The following is a 13,087-nucleotide window of genomic DNA, read 5'->3' as shown; positions in this document are numbered from 1 at the left end:
CCCTCGCCCTAACCCTAACCTATTCAATCTCCTCTCTCTCTCTCGCGAGACCGAGCGGCGACACGGTGGCCGGGGCGCTCCGCGGCGACCGGCGCCGGAGAGGAGAGACGGTGCCGCCGCGAGGCTCCTCGCCGGCGTGCGCGCTCCCCTAGGGGTGAGCGCGCCGCCGTCGAGTGGCTTCACGGTGGTGCCTGACCCCTTGAGCCCGCGGAGGAGGCGCTCGGGGCTCGGCTCTGTGCCGCACGCCGTCGAGCGGCGGTGCGAGTTCTCTGCCGCCCACGGCGGTGATCTACGGCCAGAAGAGGTGAGAGATCCCCCCCCCCTGAGTCGAAGATGAACTGTTAGGGTTAGGGTTTGGTTGTGGGCTCTGATGCCATTGTTAGAACATGTGATGTTCATCTTCAACAATCTGATGACCGCACTACCGAGAGTAGAAGGGAGAGAGGGGGGAGATGGATGGGTTCATACCTGAGACTCCAGTGGTTGGAGTAAGGTTGCTAGAACCCGCCATCTCTGCTTCGTCGGTGGAGCTCTGCGCTAGGGCAGCGACGGTCGGGGCAGAAGGGCTCGCCGGCGTCCGACGATGGTGACGTAGGCGCACGTAGTCCAGGGCGTGACGCAGAGGGCCAGGTGGAGCTTCCCGTCGGCACAGCGCCCCCTCCTCTAGATCGGTTAGGGTTTAGGTGTCGGTGGGGTGACTAGCGGCGCGATGAACCTCGTACCGAGCGCCCCGGCCTCCACCTCTTTTTATAGCGCTGGCGACGGGGGCCCACCAGCCATAATGGGCTGAACGCCCCCGATCAGGGCGCGGGTCAAGGTTCTAATTAAGCCGTTGGGCTTAATTAGTGAGAGATCAGTCTAACACTTATTGCATCTGTTCTTTTCGGTTCAAGCGATACTTGTGCCGTGTTCAAGGATGCTGGCTGGCAGGTCATGTAATCGGTAATCTTGATGCATTTGGTCATGCAATTGTTTCATGTCATTGTTTGGACAGTGAAACAATTCGCTGTTTATCTAATTGGTTGTTCTTCCCGTAGCGCCGATGGAGTTAGAACTGAAAATATATGCGATGTACAATACATCAAGCTTCAGGTGTGTTTCAAGTAAAAAGAAGAAAAAGAAATTTTAAGTTTCAGAAGTGTCTGTTAGGCATGGGGAAATTTTAAAACACACCTACGGTTTTTTAAATACCTAATGTACAGCTTAATTCCTTATGTTCTAACATTTGTAAGTTTATATGTTTTCAAATTCCTCTTTATGTCTGTTAACCGACCAACAAACACAAGGGGTATTTGAAAAGACACACAACTTGCACGTATTAGACCGTAGCAATCGGGATACATATGGGTATTTGAAAACTCATTTACTTGTAAGTGGATTTTTGTAATTTTCCTTATAAAACCTGGAACTGGGAGATTCAAACTCGAGTTTCAAGCGGGTTACAATACCGAAAATAAGTTTCAAGCAAGTTTTGACATGTGTTAAATATCCGTAGGAGTTTCAAAGTTAGAGCACGTTTGTAACACGTGAGCAATAGGTACAGGAATGCGGTGGATACTGAAATAATATAGGAAGAGGCGATTGAAACGTAAGAACTGAAAAGAGAGGAATTTTAATAAATCTCAATCGCTTCAACTAACTGAACACTGTTTAGTTCTTCTGTTAGCCGCGGAACGGTAGCCCCGAAACCGATGGAATCTTTTTGTTTAATAATATTTTTTATTGGAAAATTGAAAAAATAATAGCTAAATTCAAACGAATAGATACATGTTGACATGCGGAATAACGAAAAGGGTCATATCGGCATTCTGAATGCCCATAGCCCATGTGACACTGAGCCCAGGGTCTTATCGGCACGCGGAAAGTGAACAAAAGGCATGTCGGTATTTCGTGTCCCGATAGAACCCTGTATAGACACTGATAGGGGTGTCACTTAAGCGGAGAGATAATATGCATGCCAGCAAACGGAATACCGATAGGCATGTTGGTATTCTATTTACCAACATATCTCTTTTTATTGATTTTTATTAATAATTAGGGTTGACAACAGCTACTTTTTTATTTGAATTTGATTTTTTTTTGTTTTTAATAAATTTATGTTAGAGGAATACTAACACAAAAATATTAATCAAACAATAATAGTTAGGGAGCACAACTATCATAGAATCAGACACGGATGTTACATACGCTGAAAAAAAAAATATTGTATGGGGGCAGTCTGACCGTCAATGGTGTTGCGGTCTGACCGCCACTTGCGTAGAACTGTCAAAACGGCAGTAACTGTCAGTTTTTATGTAGAGGGGTATAAATAAGGGTATGGCTGGTTCATTGAATGCATCTCTTGACTGTAGCACATAAATACAACACCTTGAGCTGTTGTCTTTACTCTCCCTCTCCATGGACTTGGTGATTGCATCTTTGAGAGGTTGAGAGCAACTAGTGTATAATTTCATAGAGTTTGAGTAATTAGGCACTTGTGATCCTTTAAGCAAGCATCATCAACTTATTACTTTTGGAGGTTGTCGCCTCCTAGACGGTTGGAGGTTATGGCACCGTCGAGCTCTTTAAGGAAGATTGTGAAGGAGCCGCGGTGGTGATTGTGAGAGGTTTGAGCACGTTTTGCTGGAGTGGTAAAGTGTTTAGCTAGTGAAATTGAGGTTTTGAGTAGTTCTTATTCAATTCCAGCTTAAGGTCAAGTTGCTCGGTATAAACCCTTTCTCGTGTGAGAATTGAATACTTGATAGAGAAGCGGTTTGAAGCTTGAACTCACCTCAACGTGAATTATGGGTGATCAGCAAATCACCGATACCACAGGAAAAAATCTCTTGTGTCATCTTTGAGCTATTTACTTTATCGTTGAGTTATTTACTTTAATGCAATTTACATCAAGTAATTTATCTTTCTAGATTATAAATTGTTGCATGTCACCTTAGGTTTGCAAACCTCAATTTAGCTCTAAGTTGTTCTTATTGCTCTAGTGATCCTTAGTTTGTTTTTGCTAGTTTTCTTGATCGCTTAGCAATTAGTTTTTAAAAACCGCCTATTCATCCTCCTCTAGTCGGTATCTTTGATCCTACAGCGGTGGCGGCACCAGGGAGTCGGATGTGAGCAGGATGGCTTGCTCGTGGTCGTCTATGGTGGTACAGAGGAATCCGAGGAGGCGAAGTGGGAGGGGGGGGGGGCAGAGATGGGGAAAGAGAGAGGAAAGGAAGGTCAAGAGAAAGGGGAAACAAGCAAAACATTGTGTTTATAATAATAATATTAAGTAAATATGTGTCACAATCTACAATCCAAAAATAGTTTTTTTTAAAATTAAGATTATAGCATAATCTAGTTTTATATTATAGATTTTGGATGGTAGTATCGGACAGTTTATTTTCAATTTTAATTTTAAAAACTAAAACCCACAATGTAATCAAGTAAATATACTATCTAGCTAAGAATCCGGGACCTCTCATGCACTCAGCTACTGTAGTTACTGTAGTAGTGGGTCCTCACACGGGTTATATATACATATACATATATGTATATGCATATATATATATGTATGTATAAGTATAAGTATATGTATATGTATATATACGTACACATATACATATATATATATATATGTAGTTTTTATTTTTTAGAAAATTTTAGAAAAATATCAAAATAAATATTAGTTATATTGATAAATCAGCTTAAAAAATCTAAAATATAAAGTAAAATATTAAAACTCAAAAAATATGAAACAAATATTTTTAGGTTAGTATTACTTTTATTTACATATTAAAGCTATGTGCATGCATAAAAATTCTACTGTTTTCTCTATAATTAATTGAATATGTTAAAAATTGATAAATTAATAAATAAATATTGAAATACACAAAATTTATGAACCTATTTTTTAAATTTTTTTTTTATCATACTCTGTACAATAAAATAAAAACAGAGCGACGTAGGTGCGCCAATTAACAAATAACAGACCCACGGGGAGAAGACTGACTCGTGCGTCGCGCACCTCGGCACCTGACATCTTTTACCGCTCGTAGACCGAGTCCACCGCACCGCACAGCGCAGGCGACGGACACTCTCCATGGACCGGGAGGCGCTCCGCATGGTACGGTCGCCGGAGTTCTGGCGCATGGCCGTCCTGTGGACCCTCTTCCTCCTCTACTCCTACCTCCTCCTCTTCCTCCGCGGCCGGACCGCCGTCCCTCGCCGCCGGCGACCAGGGCCCTGCGCCGGCGGCGAAGGCGAAGGCGAAGGCCGTCGTCCCATCTGCGTTGTCACCGGGGTGCGTACCCGGTAACCTCCCTTGTGCACGTGTCGACCTCTCTCCATGATTTTCTGTGTAACGTCTCCCGCTACGGCGTGTGCAGGCGACATCGGGGCTGGGCAAGGCGGCGGCGGCGGCGCTGGCGCGGGAGGGCTACCACGTCGTCCTCGGTGAGTCCCGTGTTTCCCGCTTCGGCATTCCGTCGAACAGGTCCGGGTGCGTCCTCGTAGTTGACTCGTGTATCGCCAAAGTAAATCAATCTACAAACCCGTCCAGTTTCCTTGCTTTCTTTTGTGAATTGAATTTAGTTACGAAATCTATAATTAAACCCTATGCCCTGATACTTCAGCAAGGCCCTTGGAATGCAGAATCTGTTCCTTCCTTGTAGTTGGATGCCATGACCTTTAATTAATCTGCGAATGTTGCTGTGATGTCTAATGTCTTATACTTGCACTAGGATAGTTGTTTGATCCTCTGTTGTATTTAGATTCTGTTCTGTGTCCATCTATTTTTATCCTTGCCTTAGTCGTTGGGGGTACAAATTTTTGTTTGTTCTTGTCAGATTGATTCACGATTCTATGATTCATCCATGTTGTGATGACTTGGTATTGATTTACTGAATCAGTATGCAATTCTATTTTGTATCAGCTGGACGTTCCACACAGTTGTTATCTGAGGTATTATATATTGAACTTCGCTAGATGTATGCTATGCTATCATTTCCTGTTGTCATCATTGTCGCACTCTGTGAAACAGACTGTTCAAGAAATTCGGAGGCAACAGCCAGATGCCCACCTTGAAGCGTTTCATGTCGACTTGGCATCCTACAAGTCAATTAAGAAGTTTGGAACTTTGCTGAAACAGTGGATTCAGGAGACAAATTCGGTGCCTGACATCCAGCTTTTGGTAAATAATGCTGGCATGTTAGCGAAGTCTCATCGAATTACCGAGGACGGGTTTGATGAGTACGTGCTTCACTTGACAGTGTCCTTGCAAAAGAATCCGTCGTGTCATCATTCTATGCTGTTTTTGTTATTTCAGCATTACATTTTTGCCTTTCTGCTAGTTGTTAAATAAAACTTACTAAACCGTGCTACATGCAAATTTCAGAATGATACAGACAAACTACATTGGTCCGTTTATCCTGACCAGCATTCTTTTACCATTGCTGAAGAACAGCCCGGTACCTTCTAGAGTCGTTAATCTAACATCTTTCACACACAGATGTGGTAAGTGCTGAGTTTTGGTTGTTTGTAGTCAACAACTACTTCTGAACCTAGGTTGAACAACTGTAGCACGAGTATTAACAAAAGATATCCTTGGTGTACAATTGTTCATATTTATGTTTCACGTCATCCATTTTTTCCTTTTCTTATGCTAGTGTTTCCTGAATATGGTTGTGTTGTGGTTCAAATTATGCTGGCCACATAACTGGCTCTGCTGTTTCGAGACTGTTATGTACTTTGTACAATCTGCTTTCCATGGCATCTGCTCTTGCAGTAGCTCATACTTGGTGCTCAATATAAACTTAGTTTGCATTTCAGTAGATCATATGCTGGTGTGCTACCAATGTACTCGTTTCCCTTTCTTTCTGTGTAAGAACCAGACATATAGTTTGATAACATGCGACTTTTCACATATCCAGTTTCAGGTATTGATGTGTCTGAGGATGCATTGAGAGGAATGAAACTTGGTCAGTGCTCAGTGGGGAAAAGTTATCCCTTAGCATCTACTTATGAGTATACCAAACGTATGTCTCTTGGCTTATTTTTTTTAGTATACCTCATGTAATTCTATCATGATTTTTTGATTCATTCTCCTATTGCAGTTTGTTTACTGCTATTCTCATATGAGCTTCATCGACAGCTTCACACATCTTCTGTCTCTGTCATGTATGCACCATCAATTATCTCTATGTTTGGTTGTTGCCCATACAGTAAAACTACATCCTTGCCTTGGGAGAACTACAGGCCCATTTTATTTGATGTAGAAATTTTGGAGAATAATTATGTGCTGCCCTTCGGGTCCTCCGCACCTTTTTTTTTATAGTGCTAAGTTTTACAACAAAATTAAAAAATGGACTTTCATTAGACTATGGAATAGGAATACTATCAGGCTCTAGTATGGACCAAACTCTAAATATACCATGTTCACTAGAACCTTCTATTCTTTAGTGACAGAGTAACTCCCTACTGAAACGTATCTTTTTTAGATGTTACAAAACAATTGCAGAATATAAATCTGTCATGACTCATGTTTGCTGTAGAAGATAGGTTAGAAGTGCTGATCCATGTCCAATGTTTCAGTACTCTTTGTTAGCAACTTAACATAAGCTTTGGCAAGTCGCACATTCATCCATTATTACCAGTTTGTTATTTTGCATAGTTTTGTCTGCACATAAGAGCATATGACTTGCTACATTCCTTGTTTCTAGGGCTGCTGATCCTGGTGTAGTGGAAACAAACATCATGCGGGAGCTTCCTCCATGCCTCTCTTGGTTTGCATTCTTCGTTTTGCGCTTCCTGAATCTCCTACAACAGACTGATTCCGGGGTTGGCGCTGTCCTTGATGCCGCTTTGGCGCCGCCTGTAAGCTTCTGTTAAATCCTTGTCAAACCTTCGTTAAATGATGCACAAACATTCACTAGTAACTTTGAATTGTGTTTTGCGCTGTTGTCTCAGGGAGCATCTGGGAAATATTTCTTCGGAGGGAAAGGAAGGACCATTAGACCCTCCGGGCTGTCTTATGACGTTGAAGTAGCCAAGAAGCTCTGGGCAGAATCGTCTATGTTGTTCAAGGAGCTGCAGCTTAGAGGACGTGATTTGGGGACAAATTAAACGAACTTGTTAAATTGGATACTTCATCCGTGGATTAAATTTCCGATGGCATGCTAATCTAATTTATTTTTCCTTCGTGATGAGCGACGACGAAGTAATACACGGGTACGTGTCATAATCTTTTTTTTTTTTTGCACACTACCGTTTTTTCATAAGGAGAAATACTACAATCGAGTTTAACTAGTTGGATAATACTGCAAAATTTTACCGAACTCCATCGCATGCGAAAACCAACAGCAGCATATTTAGCTCAAATGCAAATAAACCTAAAGCCAAAGGCATTGTTTTCAGATACCTAAAGCGGAAAAAGGCATTATTCCAGACGGCAATATACGCTTCACTACAAAAGTACGCGGGATATATCAGTGTCGCAGTATACATAGATCTAGGAAGTTGCAATCAAAATCAACTGTGTTTTCTTCTCCGACTACTCAGAATGAACCAACAGAACCAAAACCAACAAGACCCCCAGTCTTTCATGTCTCGGCTGACCACGCACTCGGTTTCATGTCTCCCACCTGCAAAATTGGTCCAGTAGGCACTTTTCAGGGCGCGGCCATCTTCCTCATCAGTTGCTGGCGCTCCCCGGGAGGTAGTACTGGTAGTAGCCTAGCACCGCAAGGAGGGCGAGGAGCACGGCAGCCACTGCTGCGGCTGGGCCAGCCCATGACCAGTAGGACTGGGCTTTCTTCCTCTTCAGGATCGCTTTCGGCGGTGGGGCCTTGCTCCGGCTCACCACGTTCCTGTACCGGATGCTCTCCTTCTGTTCTTTCTTCACCATTGTGGAAGCTGGAGCTGCTTCGTCCTCAGCTTGGGCTTCCGCAGCTTCTTCAGACTTGGCGTCCGATTCAGAGGGCTCATCGGTATCAGCTCCTCCGGCCTTCTTCTTAGCTTTCTTCTCCTCTTTCTGAAACAATTCTTAGCATGTTACAGTACAGATCACACACACACACGAGAGAGAGAGAGAGAGAGAGAGAGAGAGAGAGAGAGACCTTAAGCTTCTTCTCAGCGTCCTTTTGTGCTCGGGCTGCGGCCTTCGCTGCTTGCTTCTCTGCCTGCTTCTTCTTTCTTTCCAAAGCAAGCCTGTTCTTCTCTATCTCTTCCTGTCTCTTTATCTCTTTCAACCTCGCCAAATCAGCCTCTTTAGGCTTTGGCTTCTCCTTCGGAGGCTCAGCCTCATATTCATCATCAGCATCCAGGGCAGCTTTTGCCTTAAGTGACTTAACAGGTCCTTTTGAATGGGCTTCAACCCTGGGAGCTTCATCTGCTTGGGTAGCAGGCACTTCCTTTGCCTGTTTCGCAGGCAATTTTACTGGGATGGGCTCATGTTCTGCAGGCGGCGCTGTCGCCTGTGACTCGATGAATATGGGCTTCTCATCAGGATTCCTCATCCGGCCATCTCGGCTCAGTAGTCGGCTGTTGAGGGAGGAGAGGACCCTCTTTTCATAATCCTCTCTGAAGACCTTGTTCTCGCACCATTGGGTCATGAACTTGCCAACCTATCAGAGCAACAAACATTTAGTACAGATACATGTGAGGATAATAGGGGATCAAGCCATGCTAACACATTAATATTTTTAGAAGCACACCTCAGTCTTGTGGAGCTCTTGTAATTCTGCTAACATATTCCTCAAAGAATAATCCCTAGCTTTGTTCAAAGCCATTCGGTTTTGATGGAAGGAGGCGTTCTGGATCAAGTACAGCAGAGTATCAATGAACAGCCCCACATAATCATAATCCAGTGACATGTTTCCCAAAACATGTCATGCCACCTCAGATAATGCAACAAACAATAAGTTAACCCATTGCCACTTCTAAGGCATTAAAGGCCTACAGGAACAAATCCCCATCAGCCTAATATGGTCCTGATGACATTGTGCTGCTAAATGAACAAACACTATGCATGGAATTCAACTGGCAGTATGAATGCCAACATGTGGATGTTATATAATGCATCAAATTAATTATTTGAAAGAACAGAGATAGATCAAAAATCCATTCAACTACAAGCTCAAGGAAAGGTAGTTGATTCAATGCACAGGGATTTAGGGATGATGCATCATCACATAAACATATTTATGAGAAGATAACTGTAACACAGCAGACCCAACTTATATAGAAAGCTAACACCCAGAACAGATAGAGGAAAAGCAAAACAAAAGAGCAGGTCCACTAATCTGACCCAGCCTTAGCTAGGACGCAAACCACAAAACAAGACTACTAAAAAAAAGCAGCTAATGCTGCACAGGCACACACAGTTAATCTAAACCATCGGGTAAGACAAGAAATAGGGTGTTCCCTCTTCTTAGCCCAAGCATGGCAGAGAACAATTTTATGAGGGCAAACATAATTTCTGTATGAGAGATTTTCAAGATATGCTAACTTACTTTCACATCACGTTCTTGTCTCAATTCGACCAATGATTCATATGTCTTGTCCTTTCTGGCAGTGGCTGCATCTAAATCTTCTTGAAGTGAAGCAATCTCAGCATCAACAGCCTTTAGTTCATCCTCCAGGACCTTAATCTTAGATCTAACTGTTTGTCGCTCCTTCTTTATTCCTTCAATGCCCTCCCCAATGATCTGAATGTTGACTGTCAGCACTTTCTATTTCTTCAGGAAATACATGCAGAAACAAAAGATGAAGTTGCAGCATAATATACTTACTTTGACCTGGTCCTGTATGGCCTCTTTTTCAATCACTGTGTCTTGCAGTTTAGCTCGATTAGCAGCATTAGAAACAACTTTCGATCTGGTTTTTTCAAGATCCTTAATTTCTTTGACCAGACGCTTCTCCTCAGCTAAAGATATGCTCTCATGAACTATGCGATTGTTCAACATCTTGATCTATGGAGGAGCAATGGAGGGAAAAAATATACAATTAAACATCGTAGGGGTGGAAGCTGAGTTAGAAAAGTGTTCAGGCATACCGTTTCCTCAAGCTCTTCGATAGAAGAGCATAAACCTGCGCTCTGTGCCCGCATGGCATTGTTTTCATCACGAAACTTGCCTAAACTGCTTCGAAGAGGCTCCATCTCCTTCAACTTCTCATTGAAAACGCCATTATACTGTTTGTTCTCAGCAGTCAATGGCTTCAGCTCCAAGATAATACTGGAGCGCTCCGCCTGCAGAGAAAGTACAGGTTCTAAAAAGAGACACACCATGGACCATGGTTTATGCAGTTCGCTTCCCTAGTTGTCTACTCCCATCAATAACACAGTAGGGAATCAAAAGAATATGCATCCATTTAAACAAACTACAGAACATGGAACCTCTTGCCGATGCAGAGTGCATCGTAAGAACAATACCTTCTTGGCTCTTACAGCCTCGATAATTTTGGAACGAACTTGGATTTTCTTCTGGAATTCTTTGTCAGCCTGCTCGAGTTTTGCCCTCAGCTTAGGATCCTCGAATGAGCGGATTTTGACAAAGTAGAAGGCATGAGTTTGCTTAGGTTCAGGCCACTCATCCTTTGCGTCCTTTGGAGGTGCCAGATCAGCAGCATTTGTGGCTCCATTTGTGTCTGAACCAAAAACAGCTGCCTCCTCACGCTCTTTTGCAGTTTCTTTACTTTCCTTCTCTTGGAATAGGTTTACTTCTCCATCAGATACTTTGACCTGTGCTGGTGCTGCTTCAGCTCCAACGACCTCCATTCCCATGTCCTGCAGCTGCAGCACATAAAACTATTAGTGGAATAGTAATCATCAAAAGGGAAGTTATCTCCAAGTTATCATTCAAGGGGGCATTTAATGTACAACTACAAAACTATCCACACTAACTCTGTTTCCCTACCCCCAAATTGAAACAGGCATCAAATCCCTCATCCAATTCCCATCTGAGAGGAATTCTATGCCAAGCCTGCACATCACAAAAATAGGAAGCAAAGCACCACATCCAAAACTACTCTTCTGTTTAGCCTACAAAGTAAAGAGTGACAGAATAGGTTCACCTGGGATTGACTGCAGCTGCAACCCCAATTTGAGGATCTGGGAGACAGATATGGGAAGTGTAGAGGTTTTGATATAAAAGGCAGGGTTCCTTTTCAGAGCTTTACAGTTTGTGTAATGGTTCACTTGTCTATTTCTTCTTTTCGTTTCCCAAAGAGTAAAGGGAGTCAGACAAAAGAGCAGATGGGAAAGCGTGCTGGTGTAATTTTGGTGCTAGTTAAGATTTGTTGGCAGCCAAGCGGGGACATAGTTTGGAGGAGGCATGCAATGATGCAACTCACAGCTCACACGTTCTCTGGGCAAGGTGGTGAGGCGTGCAGCTGCACACTGACCCACTGGCACACAAAGCCCACACCCACATGACAGCTACCAATGACACATCAAATGGGGATTGCATGGCATTATCTGTTTTGGGTCATATTTTCTAAACATGTTTCAGGGTCATGCTACTCTTCATTCTGCAAAAGCTCTACTCGAATCATCAAGTTCTAAGACAAAATGAAAAGAATACAGTTCATTCATGCAGTGGCCCGAAAGCAATCAACGTGAACTCTAACAATCTAGTTGCAGAAAATAGCTGATCCTGATCTGGCAAAGGAACTGAGTCCACTGGGCAACTTGCACTGCAGTCGGTCGACTGACATACCGCCAGTACCAATAACCAGCTACCTATTCGCTACCGTAAAACCTATCAGCAAATTGCAGCGGCAGATTCAACACACGAAATGGAACAAAGGTTACTCCCATCGAAGGAAAAATCTAAGAGACCCAGATTACTCGCGGAGGAGAACAATTCACCACCAACACGCGCAGGATCCGATTAAAAAACCCAGCTCCTCCGCTGCGGAACCGAGAACGCGCCCTTCAAATTCAAGCGGGATTCACGAGGTACAGCAGATCACAGCCATGCTTCTCTGATTCCCTACCTCCAGCGCGCAGCCTCAATCCAAGCGGCCCGCCAATCCAGATCTACGAGGCTACACCCACGAATTCCGGCACGCCCATTTCCACCAGAAAACCGATCACCACAAAATAACAAAAAACCACCGCCCCAAATCCGAGCCAAACCAAATCGAATCAGATCATCAAGCACCTACACCACCCCGCGTCCCCCCGCCCCCCGTGGCCAGAGCCCGCGCAGATCGGAGCAGGCGGGCAGCTCCGAGCCGGCGCCGGCGCGCCTGCGACCAAATCTGGCGCGACTCGAGGAAACGTACCACAGCACGGGACTGGCAGGACGGGCTCACTCACCAGGCAACGGTGGCGCAGGGGCGAAGCGAGGCCGCGCTCGCTCCGATCTGGCGACAGCGGCGGCGGTCGCCAAATCTGGAGACGATTTGAGGGAGGAGGGGGTTTGGGCTGTGCGCCTGCCTGGAACCGGAAGCGAAGGGAGGCAGGGGGCTTATATACGAAGACGATTTTTTTTTTCCTCTCCTGGTTTTGTTTGGTTGCTATCGGCAGGAAATTACCGGATCGTTTCTCCTGATCGCTCCGCAAGGGGAAATGGAGTGGGCTCGCCAGCGTGGTTGGGCCCAGCTGTCGGTGACACTATCGGATGATCGAAGTGCACCACTTAGTGGAGAAACAATACCAAAAATTACGGTCCGTTTGGTTCGTGATTAATTTTACCACGCATTGCTGATTAGTCTTGTCACACTTTTGTGTTAAAAAAATTGACTAATATTAGATAAATTTTAGCCAAATATTGTATCTATAATAAGTGAGTTAGGAGGTTAAAACCTTAGATAAATTGAAATGGTGACAATAAACAAACACTGTCTGAAGTTGTTTAAATTTAAATGTGACAAAAATAATTACATTCCAAACAGACTTTAGATCGTGTGGAAAACAGGAGCCGCATAAAGGGGAAGTGGTTCTAAGGTCATGTGCAAGTGGGGTATGATTTTGGATTTGTCATCCCAAAATGCAAATTGCGAATTGCCATCAATCCCATCCGACATGGGTCCATGTCACCAGCTTCCATTGATGTTAGGAGGTGTCATCTTTTTTTTTTGTGTGTGCAAAAGAAATAAGAAAATTAAATTG

At 43.9% G+C, this 13,087-nt stretch overlaps 2 protein-coding genes across 5 annotated transcripts; one reads left to right on the top strand and one right to left on the bottom strand.

Annotated features, from left to right (window-relative positions):
* Positions 1-3,972: 3,972 nt before the first annotated feature.
* On the top strand, positions 3,973-7,170 carry LOC133897582 (uncharacterized). 4 transcript variants are annotated; one of them, XM_062338367.1, is made up of 9 exons: positions 3,973-4,276; positions 4,362-4,428; positions 4,907-4,935; positions 5,015-5,223; positions 5,438-5,487; positions 5,904-6,008; positions 6,087-6,150; positions 6,693-6,846; positions 6,940-7,170. In XM_062338367.1, the coding sequence occupies exons 1-9, from the start codon at positions 4,076-4,078 to the stop codon at positions 7,093-7,095; spliced, it is 1,035 nt and encodes a 344-aa protein (XP_062194351.1). In that variant the 5' UTR covers positions 3,973-4,075; the 3' UTR covers positions 7,096-7,170. The 4 variants fall into 4 exon arrangements, with proteins under 4 accessions (XP_062194351.1, XP_062194348.1, XP_062194347.1 ...); XM_062338364.1 differs by having other exon boundaries at positions 5,369-5,487; positions 5,910-6,008; XM_062338363.1 differs by having other exon boundaries at positions 5,369-5,487.
* A 184-nt stretch (positions 7,171-7,354) lies between these two features.
* On the bottom strand, positions 7,355-12,443 carry LOC133897581 (proton pump-interactor BIP103-like). The gene is made up of 8 exons (XM_062338362.1): positions 12,293-12,443; positions 10,403-10,762; positions 10,025-10,219; positions 9,762-9,941; positions 9,483-9,677; positions 8,685-8,783; positions 8,088-8,594; positions 7,355-8,002 (listed from the first exon to the last, which is right to left on the bottom strand). Exons 2-8 carry the CDS (start codon positions 10,751-10,753, stop codon positions 7,664-7,666), a joined length of 1,866 nt encoding a protein of 621 aa, XP_062194346.1. The 5' UTR covers positions 10,754-10,762; positions 12,293-12,443; the 3' UTR covers positions 7,355-7,663.
* Between the last annotated feature and the right edge of the window lie 644 nt (positions 12,444-13,087).

This window comes from Phragmites australis, chromosome 17 (genome assembly GCF_958298935.1).
Source record: "Phragmites australis chromosome 17, lpPhrAust1.1, whole genome shotgun sequence".
In the NCBI taxonomy this organism is placed as follows: Eukaryota; Viridiplantae; Streptophyta; class Magnoliopsida; order Poales; family Poaceae; genus Phragmites; species Phragmites australis.
The sequence above is the reverse complement of the archived record's forward strand: the minus strand, read 5'-3'. Positions and strand labels throughout refer to the sequence as shown.